This window comes from Procambarus clarkii, chromosome 49 (genome assembly GCF_040958095.1).
Source record: "Procambarus clarkii isolate CNS0578487 chromosome 49, FALCON_Pclarkii_2.0, whole genome shotgun sequence".
In the NCBI taxonomy this organism is placed as follows: domain Eukaryota; kingdom Metazoa; phylum Arthropoda; class Malacostraca; order Decapoda; family Cambaridae; genus Procambarus; species Procambarus clarkii.
The window spans coordinates 19907934-19923621 of NC_091198.1; the positions used below are offsets into that span (position 1 = coordinate 19907934).

Genomic DNA, 15688 nt, shown 5'->3' on the forward strand with positions numbered 1-15688 from the left:
TCCCTCCAAGTTCTCCCCTCTTAATCCCTCCAAGTTCCCCCACCACAACCCTTCCCAGTCCCCCCCTTAATCCCTCAAAGTTCCCCCACCACAACGTTCCCAGTCCCCCCTTAATCCCTCCAAGTCCCCCCCCCCCACAACGTTTCCAATCCTCCCTTAATTCCTTCACGTTCCCCCACCACAACCTTCCCAGCCCCCCTTAATACCTCCACGTTCCCCCACCACAACCTTCCCAGTCCCCCTTAATCCCTCCAAATTCCCCCATCACAGCCTTCCCAGTCCCCCCTTAATCCCTTCTAGTTCTCCCACCACAACCTTCCCAGTTCCCCCCCCTTAATCAATCCAAGTTCCCCCACCACAACCTTCCCAGTCCCCCCCCTTAATCCAAGTTCCCCCACCACAACCTTCCCAGTCCCCCCCCCTTTTATCCCTTCAAGTTCCCCCACCACAACCTTCCCAGTCCCCCCCCTTAATCCCTCCAAGTTCCCCCACCACAACCTTCCCAGTCCCCCCCTTAATCCCTCCAAGTTCCCCCCACCACAACCTTCCCAATCCCCCCTTAATCCCTCCAAGTTCCCCCCACCACAACCTTCCCAATCCCCCTTAATCCCTTCAAGTTCCCCCACCACAGCCTTCCCAGTCCCCCCTTAATCCCTTCTAGTTCCCCCACCACAACCTTCCCAGTCCCCCCTTAATCCCTTCAAGTTCCCCCACCACAACCTTCCCAGTCCCCCCCCTTTATCCCTTCAAGTTCCCCCACCACAATCTTACCAGTCCCCCCTTTATCCCTTCAAGTTTCCCCACCACAACCTTCCCTGTTCCCCCTTAATCCCTCCACGTTCCCCCAATACAATCTTCCCAGTCAATTCCTCCAATTCCCCCCCCCCCTTTAATTCCTCCAAGTTCCCCCACCACAACCTTCCTAGTCCCTCCAAGTTCCCCCATCACAACCTTCCCAATCCCTCCACGTCCCCCCTTAATCCTTTCACAACCTTCCCAATCCCCTCCCTTAATCTCTCACCACAACCTTCCCAATCCCCTCCCTTAATCCCCCACCACAACCTTCCCAGTCCCCTCTTAATTTCTCCACGTTCCCCCACCACAACTTTCCCAGTCCCCCCTTAATCCCTCCTAGTTCCCCCACCACAACTTTCCCAGTCCCCCCTTAATCCCTCCAAGTTCCCCCCCACCACAACCTTCCCAGTCATGGATAAATATTTTTTTCTATATACTGTATATACAAGCATTCTTACATTCTTGTAAAATGCATATGCATAATTTTGATAAGGGACGCTTATTGTAATCCTAATTTTATTAAGGTCCCCCATTTGCTTTGATGATCTTTCCAGCTGTACTTTAAAAGTTAATGAATTAATTTTTTTGGCATTTACGGCTTCAGCAGGTAGGTGATTCCACGGGTTAATAACCCTGTAGGTGAAAAAAACATGTTCTCAGTCCTACATTGTGGCTTGTTGAGCCTGAAACCGTTGCTCCTTGTTTGTTACATCTAACCTTTTGAGAATTTTTTTTTGATGAACATCCTCCAAATTGTTCAGTATTTTAAAAGTTTTAATTTAGATCTGACCTATCATGCCTGATTTGCAGTGTTGTTTGTCCTGTGGCACTCAACTGTTCCTCGTACGAGAGTTGACTTGACTCTGGATTTTTTTTTTTGCCTGGTGTTGCACTTTCTCCAGAGCAGCTATGTCCTTCATGATGAGGTCTCCATGCTTGGATACAGTAATCCAAATGGGGCACACCAGAGATTTATACAATTGAATCACTATCTTCTTTTACTTAAAAGTTAAAAGTACACTTGATTATTCCAAGGGTTTGGTTAGCTTTTCTGACTATTGCTTACATCTGTTTTGTAACTTTTGGCGAGTGGTAGATTTTGACTCCAAGGTCCTTTTCTTCATTCATATAAATAGAAGAGGAGCAGAGAGAAAGCTCAAGACAGGAAAGGGCGAGAGTACCTGAGTCAATATATGAATAGACTAGCCAGAATTCAGGATAGATAACAAAGAATAAACATTTTGATTTTGATTTGATCTTGAAGAAGAAAGGATGAAAGGTTCCAGAAGGCAGCCTCGGGTATTGTAAGGTCATCGCCCCAGTGGGCATGCTGACAGTTAAAAATCTCCCAACAGGAGCACAAGCTTCAATAATGAGTCCAACAGGTGTTTAAGGTAAAAAATACAAAGTGGATTGTGTGGGGAGATAAATGTAACAGACTCTGTACCATTTACTCACAAAAATACAGGTGGTAGAGGAATGAATGCATGACTGAAAAAGCAGACGACCAACCGGGAAGCCTGGCTGCAGGGTCATTGATTCCTGGAAGCTACACAAGGTAGATACAAGGTAGGTAGGACAAAGTGAATATCATTTCAGACAAAGAGAACAGTAGAGTTAGGGGTCCCAACAAAAGCTGGAGAAGAGAGAGAAAGTAGTAACCGTGGTAGTAACCAGGATAAGCCCCAAGCATCAGCTCCTGGAGACATACAGAACATACATACAACTCTAAGATCTGAAGTTGGAGTTATTGGCATAAAAACCATGAATATTCCATTAAAGAATATACACAGCCAAGAACAGATAAAACAGTAAAGAGAGTTAAACTAAGGCAAAGAACAGTAAATTATGAAGGATCAGCAGGAAGATCAGTGAAATCTGGGTTGGGTGGCATAGGTTAGTCTAGGCAAAGACGGTATAGTCAAGAGGGCAGTGGGAAGAGGCACAGGTGAACAAACATGGTCCGGTGAGGAATAAGGAACCAGGAAGGGGCGGTCAGGGAAAGCAGCAAGCAAGCTCTGGATCCAGGACAGCACTGGGATTTTATAACAATAATAAAATAAGAGTTAGGGGTCCCAATTTTCCATAGCATTGTCAGCCTGACTCCATCTCTGAGATGAGAGGAGATGCGGGTGTAACGAATAGGAAAATGGAACTTGTCTCTTGCCAACAGCTAAGAAAAAAGATAAATTGGAACGTGTCCCTTGCCAACAGCCAAGAAACTACAACCATGTAAACCATAGTCAACTATCAAGTAACCTTCAGAGTGCTCTCCATTCTAGCTTTCATGTCAAGAAATGGATCCAAGATCTCAGGTAAATCAGAATTAAATATAATTAAAAATGACTTAGAGATTATTCATTTATTATACATGTTCTTGGATAATTATATTCCCTTGACTTTTCTCATATTAACACTAATTCAGAATCAGTCACCACACAAGAAATTTTCCATTTGCAGGATGCAGGGACAGAGTTGGAAGTGGAGAGCTGGGGTACTGACACATGCGTGCCAGTAGCTATGTACTGTGCAACAGCTTCTACAGTCTCAGGTGGCAAGGGAAAACGAGAGCAGAAACAAGCATGTCTGGGAGATCGATGGATATTGGCCTAGATGGAGAGTTGTCAGGGAGTGTCAAAGGACAGAGGAAGGCAGAGAAGAAAATGGGGACTACAGTTGAAGGTCACAACGAACAGAGAAGACAGAAAAGGTGGAGTAGTTACACTAAGACAATGGGCAGTAGAAGACAGGGTAGAGATAACAGTTGCTAAACCATTAGATACACCATTAGTGTGAGATCACAGAGGAGCAGAAGACGAGAAGCTGGTGATGTTGCCAGGGTTTAAGGCATGAAAACGGTTGCGGGACTCATAACATGAAGAAAGATGGGGGAAGAGAAGTGCAATGTAATGTACGAGTACAGTATACGTCATGTCAAAGAAAGGCATAAGACAGCAGACTTGATATAGGGATAGTATGTACTAGCTCTATCTAGAAATCCAACATTTTGTCGAACTCATTTTTGAATGTATGTACTTTTACATGAATAAATATTTATTTATTTATTTATTTATTATTACCTGTATTATATTTTGCCTAGAGCCAGAATTAGAGTACTGTACAAGGAACCTCACAATACTGGGCTGTCCTGCGGGTACATTCTGGATATACATCCCGCAATCGTTACCTTAGGAACTGTCAGTCTATCGTGATTGGGTTCAATAATGAAGACAGGGTTTGGTATAAAAGCTTCCCCTTGCTTGAACACGTCTTACGGGGCTCACTATAGAACGTGCTACATGGACATTTTGTTCCGAGTAGCTAAATCTAAAACAACATTGAACACGTCAGGCACTCTAGTTCAACGGGCGAGAGAGTGGTCTCAATTCACCCTCCATCACAACAAAAGTAGTCAAACAAAAGAATATTCAAGACTGGAACAAAGTCATCAGGAAACCTCATCCAGAAATAAGTAAACAGAAAAATGTGTCCAGCAGAAGTAGGCTGCAGGAGCACAAGGCTCAAAAAAGAAGAGATGAAATGCTGTCCTATTGAGCATCACACACTGACAGTCATTCACCAAGCCCCCTTCACACTAACAATCGGCTGGAGATTGAGGAGGAACAGGACAGTGACGATGTTGCTCATATTGACTGCCACACAGAAAATGTGATTTCTCTGTGTATTGAAAGAGGGGCAATCAGAGGTAGAATTACTGAACAACAGAGCCAGAGTGCATAAGGGGAATTGTGAAACCCCAGTTCAGCTTCAGTGGAAGCCTCAGGAATCCTCGAGGGTGTAGAAGTACTCCAGGTAGCAATTCTTTTGACCATGTTGTGGCGTAGTTGACTAGAGCGTGCATCTGGGAACACCCAGCGCATAGGTTCGAATCCTTATCACGGCTCCTGTAGATTGTATCAAAATAGATACTGTCATTATCAGAATCAGAAACTTAATTGGTAACACCTTATACCAATTATTTCAATGATAGCAAGACTAAACAAATGTATGACAATCTAAATGTAGAATCCCTTGATTGTTTCAAGCATAAGTTAGACATGTATTCATGAATGAGATTTGGTGGATATAAATAGGAGCTACCTTGTGTGGGCCAGTAGGCTTTCTGCAGTTACCTTCATTCTTATGTAAAATTATAGTTTAGGTATAAAGTTAGTGACATTTAGCATGATTTACAAAGACGATTTATTGTAAAGACAATATTTATCACAAAGTTAGAATGATGAGAATATATAAATTAATAGTACAAAGATGCAATATATACATACAGAAATCACAAGAACGTGATATATCAAATGAACAAATCTACAAGGGCCGTAATAAGGGTTCAATCCTATGCACAAGATCCCATGCGTAGGTTCGAACACTCATCACGGCCCTTGTGGATTTGTTCATGCAGTACTGAACTTTTTTGCTTTTCCTTCCCTTTCGTAGTGGTTGAGGTGTCAAATGATTTGATGCAGCCACTGACTATGACACTAGCCTCTAGGTATGTCCCAATTAATACTGTAGATTATTCAGATGAAAAGTCACAATAATGTGGCTGAAAAATGTTGACTAAACCACACACTAGAAATTGAAGAGACAACAACATTTAGGTCAGGCCTGGACCACAATCAACTTTATAATGGTCCAGGGTGGACCGAAACGTCGTCGTCTCGTCAATTTCTAGTGTGTAGTTTGGTCAACTATTTTTTTTATTTGACTCATTAATACACATACAGTACTGTATTTTCTGTTTAATTTTATTAATAAAATTTTTGAAATTAATTTTCTGTTCCATGAATACAGTATTGTATATACTGTATATATATTTGTACATCAATTCAACTAAGTTATTTTATTAAAAATACAGTAATGCAAAATGAAAACATAACAAGTATTCAGGGAACAAATTAATCAAAATATTGTACACCACTTAGGGGAAAGTAATTTTTTTTCTGAAGACTTGGGCCTTCCCATTTGGAAAAGCGAGTTATTCGTTAGCTCCTGGGCCCGACGCTTCCGAAAATGGTATGATTGCCTGTAAGCATACTGTCATCCTGTTGCAGTTCCTGAAATGTCTGCTCCATTTTGATTTCCTCAACGTTCTCAGTTATCACCACCAATGGTGACAGTAGTGTGTGTGGCACTGGCCATGATGATGATGGCAGCTGCTCATCAACTTGATGTGTCTCTGCATTGTTGGATATAAATGTTGATGGTGGCAGTGATGGTTTCTGCAAAATAAATTATAAAGAAAAAGATTAAGCAATGATTAAAAAGAAATGGCCTTGGAAAGTGCAACAGCAAATGAATGATTTTATTATCTAATGATCAAAAAGGGTGAAGTGTGGTATGGATGTCAGTAACTTACGTTATTACAACTAAACTAAAAACTAAAAAATAAATGACCCACTTCTTCCATAGACATATACTATACTCCAGCTGTAGTGCAAGTGAAACCGACTCAGTTATTTCCAACATCCATGTTAATGATAAAACAAAAATATAAAATGGCCTTGGAAAGCACATTAGCAAATTAATATTTTATACGTTATGGCTGGAAAGCGTGTACTCTTGGATGACAGTCGGTAACAAATACTAGTACAGTACTGTACTGTACTATACAAAAAATACCCACCTCTTCGGTAGGCATCATATCTAGCTGAAATGCTGGAGAACGTGGCTCCGCCTTCAATGTTGGTGACGGTGGTGTCTACAAAATGAATTAATAAAAAAATTATTAAGCAATTATTATAAATAGATAAAAAATGGCGTTGGAAAGCGCATCAGCAAATGACTTATGTTAGTCAGAAAGAGAGTAATGTGTGAATGGGTGGTCAATAGCGAACATTAAAAAGATACTCAACACTCGTATATAATAAGAATTAAACTATCCTATTTTAAAAACAGATTTAAATAAGCAAAAATAGAAGCATGAAAAGCACATGGAAAACTATCTCAAATATCCTAGGGTCTAAACAACTTGCTAACAGATTAAATTCTTCAAAGATGGAAATTCTCTGACAACAGATTTAGAAACTGCAACCAAATTTAACAGCTTCGTTTCATCAATTGGCAAAAGCCTAGCTAGAAATATTCCAGAGACCCCAGACAAATGGTGCTACATCTCTCACCGGTAGCTATCCCAGCGCTTCCATTGCCTATCAGCTCGACAGACATTACCTCTGTAACTTACTTGCTAAAAACTTAAACTAGGGACATTTTTGTAATACCAACTATGATGCACAAAACTGTTACTCATGTCCTTTTACCAGCCACTCTACTTTTCAACAAATTCCTAAATGTCAAACTTTTTCCCCGAAGTACTAAAAAATAACAGTAGTAGTATAGTAGTTCATTAAAAGGGGTGATACCACTGATAAACAATTACAGACAAATATCAAATCTACTAATATTACCCAAAATATCTGAAAAGATTATTTACAAACAGCTCTGCTCCTACCTTGTAAAATTCACCAAGTCCCAGCCAGTTTGGCTTTAGATCCCATACTAGTACCAATAATGCCATTATTAACCTGCTTAATTTCATCTACAATGCTCTTGACAAAAATAAGTTCCTATTTGGCCTTCTTCATTGACCTAATAAAGGCATTTGATATCGTAAATTATAATAACCTTTTACTTAAACTTCTTCATTATGGAATTCAAGGCCTTGCTTAGAACTATATCCAACCATCTCAACAACAGACACCAACACATAGTCATCAATGAACTAGCCTCTCCCATTCTACCATTAAATGTGTGTGTGCCACAAAGGCAGCATCCTTGAACCTCTTCTATTTCTTAAACACTGTACATTAATGACTTGTCAAATGTCTCCAAATACTTTTAACCCCCATACTATTTGTCGACGATACTACCTTCATCTGTTCAAACCTCAACCAAATACTCAATAACATTGTAAAGAGTTAAGAAAAGTCCACCAATGGATGTCAACCAACAAACTTACACTAAACTTTGATATGACCTACCTGTACTAGATTTTATTTGGAAACAAATTGTTGAACCACACAGACCTTCAGATAGACAATGTCAACATTAATAGTAAAAATGAAGGAAAGTTCCTTGGCCTATACAGTACATAGAAAAAACAGACACCAATACTCACATACAGCACATAGCCAAAATAACAAAAAATCTCTAAAACTGTTTGTATTCTTTCGAAAGTCATTATGTTCCCCACTCTGATCTTCTCATGCCATACTACTGTACTCACCAATCTATCCCAATCTAACTTAAAGTATCTGTGCATGGGGTTCAACCCCTGAACACTACCTTAAGCCTAACATCCCCCATCAAAAATTAGCTGTCAGAACTATACCAAATTCTATCTTCAGGCAACACACAGCCCCTCTATTTAGATCCCTAAACATACTGAACATACACTACACATTCACTTATGTTATGCACACTCACAAAAAAAACTATTCCTAAATTTTAATCCTGTTTTGCAACTCTTCCTTGATATAATAGAACCCATAGGTATCATACAAGAAATATATATCTGGCATTCCCAGTCAGACTAAATCTATGCAAACATGCCATGCAAATACAGGAGCCCAATATGGAACTCATTCTCTAATAAATAATAATAATGAAAAAAAGTTTTCAAACTATACTTTTTTCAAAAGTAGAACTACGAAGTACCTAATTTCATCTTCACAGTATCCCATGTTGTGTTATTAACTCAAAAGGTATCATGTGCTACTCACTTCCCCATTATATTATAATGTAGAAATTCAATTTCACTAATTTATTTTATCAATGTATGCCGAGATAGTTATTAGGTGAATTTATATTCTGTTATAATGTACCTATCATTATGCCCATTTGTTAGAGTAAGGACCTGCCTGAATTGCAGTGTGCGCTAATAGCTTTGAAAGAATACTACTACTCACCCACCAGCCTATGTACTTTAACAACCTATTATCTTTTTTTACATGAATAAATATATTACAAGACAAATAAAAGACCCACCTCTCTGATAAGCATCTCCTCCTCTGTCTTTATCTCTAATCTTAATGGATCATCCATCTCGGTTGAGGATTCAGATGCATTGTGTTGAAGTGACTCGACATCTTCCTTATATAACAACCCGCTGCATAACAGTCTGTGCATTTGAGTTGAAAGCTGCATCTGCATCCCAATTTGTGGATCTATACCAAACACAGCTTTGTAGGGTGATAATCCAGTACCATAATTACAGGCAGTGTTTTTACTTAATTGTACAAAAGGAAGCCCCAATGACCAATCTTTTGTCCTATTGTCTGTCATCCAACCTCGCAAGAGTTGAATGATATCACCGTTTGCTCTTTCTATACTCTCCTGGCTCTGTGAGTGGTGGGGTTGACTGTTAATCAGAACAAGGTTGGGCCACAGTTCATACTGAAGTTGTTGGATTATCTCTGCTACAAACTCGTGCCCGCTGTCACTCTGTAGCCTCTGAGGAGCACCAATAAGTGTGAATATCTCCAAAAGATGCCTTGCCACCTCAATGGCTTGCTTTGTTCTAAGGGGACGTAGAATTGAAAACTTAGTGAAATGGTCCTGGTAATGCAGGATAAATTTGTAGGGGCTATCATTTCCCTCTTTCTGCATGTTTACCAGGTCAATCTGACCCCTCTCACCAAATGCCTCAGACACAATAGGGTCTACAACTGTTTTTTTCCGATGGGGAACACACTTTGAATTACAAGTGTTACAGAACGAGATAAACAATTTAATCTCTGTCTGTGTTACATTAGCCACCGTCTTTCGAACTTCTATGTAAGTCCGTTTCTCACCTCCGTGGCCAACAGCAAGATGTGCATCATAAATGGTGTCAAATAACTGGCCCATATGTATGAATCTTCGAGAGGTGTGAGGTGCAGTGTTTGTAGAAGAGGCACTCGCCTGCTGTTGGCTTTTCTTTCCATGCTTATGTTTTTGTTTGCCATCAACAGAAATCAATACACGTTCCCCAAAACGTGTTACTGTATCATATCTCGAGAGAAGATCATACTCTCGAGATGTTTTAGTGCCAGATTTCTTTTTAGCCTCGTCCACTTCCTTGATGTACATGGCTAGTTTTTCTTCTGTGAAAATTGTGCGACTTCCAGCTCCACCTTTTTTCAGCATTATATTAATGCTATTTAGAAAACGTTCTCTGTGGCTATCGGGAACATCCTCGTCCAAAAGAGATTCTGAATCCAGGCATTCATGATTGGTCTCCACTTTAATAAAAACGTCATCGCTAGAGGTAGATTGTTCAAGATCCATTGCTCCTTCTGAACTGAGTAAATTAAGCCTATAAAATTGCTCAACACTTCAATCTTCCCCAATGTGTTCTGTGTGACATACTATTAATGCAAAATACAAAGATGGACAATTATCATATATAAATAGATTGGTATCTGTGTACTTAAGCTTCACAGGCAGTTACCTACTAGGTTTAGTATTGCAAACTGCCAGAAATGCCGATCTTCCTGCCTAGTAGGCTATGTAAGATGATGGCCTTGCATACTATGTCTAAAAATGCCATTCAGCTTGTTAGGTTAGGCTCTGTTGGCAATTGTATTTTTGAAGGAAGTGGGTGAAGCATTTACAGAGTTGTGACTCAGTGAGGACAGAGGCCATCAGCTAAGCACTGTCTTGAGAAATGTTTGAACAGTGTCTCAAAAAGTGCTTCACTGATCAACTCCGTAAATACTTCACCCACGAACTACAAATAATTGCCAACATAAAATTCTATGGTTATTTCCAGTTCCAGAGGTTTTTGTTCAATAAAATATGAACCCTTTATTCTTTGAAAATGAATTTTCGAGGCTAGAACATGGGGAATATGCTAGATATGGTTAAATCTCTTTACAGACAGGTTCTCTTCGTAGCTGTCCTTCATATGACAGGTTGAAATTAAAACTTTGCTCTGCAAAATCAGTCCACAGTGTGGGAATTATTAGGACATAAATGGCAACTCTTAATATGTCTACTGTCGTGTTATTAATGATTTTTGTAGATGAAAGCAACAATAAAAGAAACAGCTGATGCAATTTGTTTCACACACAGTTCGCTAAATCGAGGTTACATTTATATATATAATAATAAAACTGTATATTGGAGAAAACACACATTTTGAATGAACACAAGTTAAAATTTAATGTCTTTGGGGACGGAAGCTGCACGAAATAAACAATACCCGAGGATGGGGTGTGTGTAAAGTGTTTTTACATCCATAAATGGGGTTTGGTGGCAGAATTAACAAGCACTGAATCTTTCTTACACTCGAGGAGAGTTATGCTCACTCTACGAATTACTTGTTTTCTTTTTCAAATATATGACGAGGGTAGGAACCCTATTTTATTTTAAAACTTAATAACTGTCTGGAATTTGAATATTCAGCTTAAAATGTGTTAGGCATACACTGAACTGGGTGAAATGCTGTTGGTTGTCTTTTAGCTGGCATTTGACATGAAAAATACAGGAGATTAGACTTTGCTTTACAAAGGAGTCTACAGTATGTGCACGCGCGCACACACATTCTAGGATGGTGAGTCAACACCCTTTGTTGATTGAAGGGAAAGGAATGTAGTTTTGTTGCTATGTGCAAAGGAAGTCAAGAAATCACATTGGGGCTCTTATTATTCGTTCTCTAATGACTTCATATACTACGCACGTTATTTTGAAAATAAGTCACACGGGGGAATTCCCAAACACATGTACAGTACAAAGGATGACTGCCTGCTATCAATATACTGTACTATTTTCACTAAACATCATGAAGCCCATAAGTAGAAAAGGGCATTTATGTCCTCTAGGTAGACTTAGTCACTAGGTGGTACTCTTAAGTAGTCACTTTGGTTGTCAGCAGGTTATAATAATTTGCTTTGGATAAAGGCATTATTTCCATGGGCAACTACACAAACATTTAAGGGCAGGAAATAATAACTGGTAGTTGCTTTTCTCTTATATGCACTGATGAAGAAATAAATGTAATACCATCTTTATGGTACATTTTTCAACAGCTATCAGTTTTTCTTTGACAGAAAGGCTCAATATTTTCAGATATAAATGTTGATGGTGGCAGTAGTGGTTTCTGCAAAACAGATTAATATAAAAGATTAACCAATGATTAAAAAGATATGCCAGGGACAGAATGAGCATAGTATGGTATTGAGGTCAGTAATGAATGTTAATGTACAGTATTGTATTACAAATAAAAAATGAGACCCACTTCTTTGGTAGGAATCTCTTCTAGCTAAAAAGCAGGTGAAAGTTACTCACAACAACACCTGATTTGACACAGTGCTTCCAATATAACACTCTTATTGCTACTCTAGGAACAATGTTGCTATTATCAGCATCCTGGTCAGCAAATTCAGAATATGAATCATTTTGCAAAAGTTTATTTTCTAAAGGAGAATGAGATTCACGACGCATAGTTGCATCAAACAATGGCAGTGTGCCGTGGTCGTCTGCATCACGTCGTGAACATCATCAACAGCACTGTGTTCACTGATATCTGAACATTGTACACAGTCTTTATTACAGTCAGGATGTTCTATAATACTATTAAAAAGTAATAGCAGTTACTTATATATTTTTTCCTTTTTAAATGATGCTGTGGACACATGTTGAACAGTTGTGGTGTTGGCTTATGCTGCGTATGTCACCCTTGGTTGCTCACTCGTACCGAGGCCTGCACACCCAAGAACAGTCTGTGTGACTTGTTCTGTGGCAATTTTTGCAATTAAAAAAATACAAATACAAATATTTATTCAGGTAAAGTACATACATACAAGGCGAGATACAAAACGTTGATGGATTTATAGATAGAGCTAGTACCTACAATGCCTAAAGCCACTATTATGCAAAGCGTTTCGGGCAGTCATCATCATGTAATTGTCATTTTATTTCTATATCTCTACTTCAATTAATTAATGATTCTGTTCTCATTTAGTTGTAAGTTTCTCCATTAAGCATCTATATTGCATATTGTACCATCTTTTTTTCCAAATTATGGCCAAAACAGTGTTTCAGTGGCTTTAGGCAATGTACTTGTACTGATTGCAAAGTTTAGTTTCCAAATATTCTGTAATAATTGTCAATCATTTTCTAATTCTATTTCTTTCCATAAACTCATAAGTGGTATAGAGTTTTATGTAGTTTTAGGAATTTCCCTATTAAGCTTGCACATATATGGTTTACTTAATTTTTAAGTTATGCCTTAAATGTTCTGCATAATGGTGACTTTAAGCACTGTACTTGTCACTTGAATCCTCTACTGATATGTTTCACTTTTATACATGCTCTCTTGCCTAAACATATAATAATAATAATAATAATAATAATAATAATTTTTATTTAGGTAAAGGTACATACATAAAGAGATTTTACAAAGTTTGTTGGCTTTATAGATAGAGCTAGTACATACAATGCCTAAAGCCACTATTACGCAAAGCGTTTCGGGCAGGAAAAAACACTAATGACTAAAGCTTAAAACTAATGGGTAAAAAGAATAAAATGTGTTGAGTACAAATAAAAATAGAGGTAAAAGAGGGGGGAACATTGTTGAAAAAGCAGCACAAATACAATTACAAATTATTACAGAAAATTACATTCAAACAGCGTTGAATTGAAAAAAAAAAAAAAAAAAAAAAAAACATACATGGGTTGACAACAGAGGGGTAAGGTAGGTTACAGGGAATTTATTAGGTATAGCTTCATTTTTAACTTAAACTGGTTGAGAGAGGTACAGTCTTTAACATGGTTGGGAAGGTCATTCCACATTCTGGGCCCCTTGATTTGTAGAGCATTTCTGGTTTGATTAAGTCGTACTCTAGGAATATCAAAACTGTATTTATTTCTGGTGTGGTGCTCATGGGTTCTGTTACAACCTTCTATGAAGCATTTGAGATCAGGATTGGCATTATAGTTATTATATATATAATGATATATATATATTGATATATATACATTATATATATAATGATAATAATTTATTATTATTAAACAAATAAAAGAGAGACCCACTCTGATAGGCATCTCTGCCTTTGCCACATATATTTACCAGAGGGCCACCAATACTAGTGGCCCTGACGAGGTCAGGATATATCTCCATACTTAAGGAATTGTCCACCTCTGCTGACGCTTCATCTTCGCTGGGTTTGTTAAAAATAGATCCTGCCTTACAAACTTGCTCACATTTCTGGAAATAGTAACCGGGTATTCAGACAAAGGACTTCTGGCAACTAAGTAATTATCAAAAGACAGCACCAAGATGGGAAGGCTATGTAGCACCACAGGACTTCCAGTCGATGAAGTTTACATGGACTTTGCTAAAGCTCTTGAGAAGGTACCACACGTAAGACTAGCAAGGAAACTACAGGCACATGGAATAAATTGAAGGATACTAGAATGGATAAAATAATGGTTAAAACAAAGAAAACAAAGGGTCGTGCTAAATGGGAAGGAATCTGACAGGAGAATTGTGGTGAGTGAGGTACCACAGGAGTCCATCTTGGGGCCACCACTTTTTGTCATATACATCAATGACAGATACAGTATATAGTATAGATGAGAATACTGTACCAATACAGTATAAATGAGAATACTGTACCTGTATTACAAACCATATCAAATTTGCAGACAATACCAAGATTTATGGTAAAGTGGGAAGTGAAAATGATGTTGAGGCCAACACTACAATGATAGGGCTGACCTCACTAAAACGGTCCAAATACTGAACAATTTGGGGGGACGTTGATCCAGACAATGTCTTTAAAAGGTCAGATGTAACAAATGAGGAACAATGGTCTCGAGCTCAACAATGTAGGACTGAGAACAGGAGATGCTTTTTCACCCACAGGGTTATAAAGTTCGGGGTTATAAAGTTACTCGGGTTTGCCCGAAACGCTGTGCGTATTAGTGGCTTTAGGCATAGGATGGACTAGCTTTATCTAGAAATCCAACATTACATTTGTAACTCATCTTGTATGTATAGTATGTACTTTTACCTGAATAAACATTTGATTTGATTTGATTTGATAAAAGAGCCTCTTAGAGGTCGAGGGTCTCGGTAACACAGTCTGGTTCGTAGTCGACGCACAATCAAGAATTCCGGGTTCGAATCTCTGGCAGGGCAGTAATGGTTGGGCACATTTTCTTTCATCTAATGCACCTGTTCACCTAGTAGTAAGTAGGTACTCAGGAATTAGTCAGCTTGTTATGGGGTTGACCCCTGGGCCGGGGTCAGTAATTCGACCCCTTGGGGAGCGGGTGACCTCGATATAACCCTAACGTGTATGAATACACCCTGGCTTCCTGTCCCCGGCGAAAGGAACCGCCTACCCGCCGAAGCCTAAGGGCCAAAATACCGCTGAATTTGAAAATACAGCTCGATAAAATCATAAGCACAAATGAGAGGGGGTCCTCGACAAGCCGCCGGCTTCGTGTCCTCGTCGAGGCCACTAGAGAGAGAGAGAGGTACACCCAGGTAAACACAACTACAGTACCTGTACCTGACTGGGCTCTAATTCGTTTGTTAAGACGCAGCTCATTTCGTTACAGCAATTAATTTCGTACACCAACCGGTTCGAATCTTGGTTCATTCTATATACTGGGAATATGTGACATATTGTCTAGTCTGGATGTGTAAAATGGCTTCTGAACTTGAAATATACAGAATATATATATATATGGTTAATTGTATGTTAATGTTGTAAGATTGTTGTAGTTCATTTATTATGAACCCCATACCCTTCCTGCGGGCGGAAGTAAAATGGGTTACAGAGGCCCATAATGGGTTCAAAGACCAAACCCAAAAATTCATTACACTAAGCGTTACAGTCTTAATAAGTTAGTTAAAAAAAAGAGTAATGTATATTGTATTATA

General features: G+C 38.9%; 1 protein-coding gene across 3 annotated transcripts; it reads right to left on the minus strand.

Annotated features, from left to right (window-relative positions):
• Window positions 1–4981: 4981 nt before the first annotated feature.
• On the minus strand, window positions 4982–15352 carry LOC123763183 (KRAB-A domain-containing protein 2). 3 transcript variants are annotated; one of them, XM_045750194.2, is made up of 4 exons: window positions 15309–15352; window positions 8797–11890; window positions 6437–6511; window positions 4982–6032 (listed from the first exon to the last, which is right to left on the minus strand). In XM_045750194.2, exons 2-4 carry the CDS (start codon window positions 10075–10077, stop codon window positions 5796–5798), a joined length of 1593 nt encoding a protein of 530 aa, XP_045606150.1. In that variant the 5' UTR covers window positions 10078–11890; window positions 15309–15352; the 3' UTR covers window positions 4982–5795. The 3 variants fall into 3 exon arrangements, with proteins under 3 accessions (XP_045606150.1, XP_069159211.1, XP_045606151.1); XM_069303110.1 differs by having other exon boundaries at window positions 15315–15339; XM_045750195.2 differs by lacking the exon at window positions 15309–15352 and having other exon boundaries at window positions 8797–10157; window positions 11794–13245.
• Window positions 15353–15688: the final 336 nt, after the last annotated feature.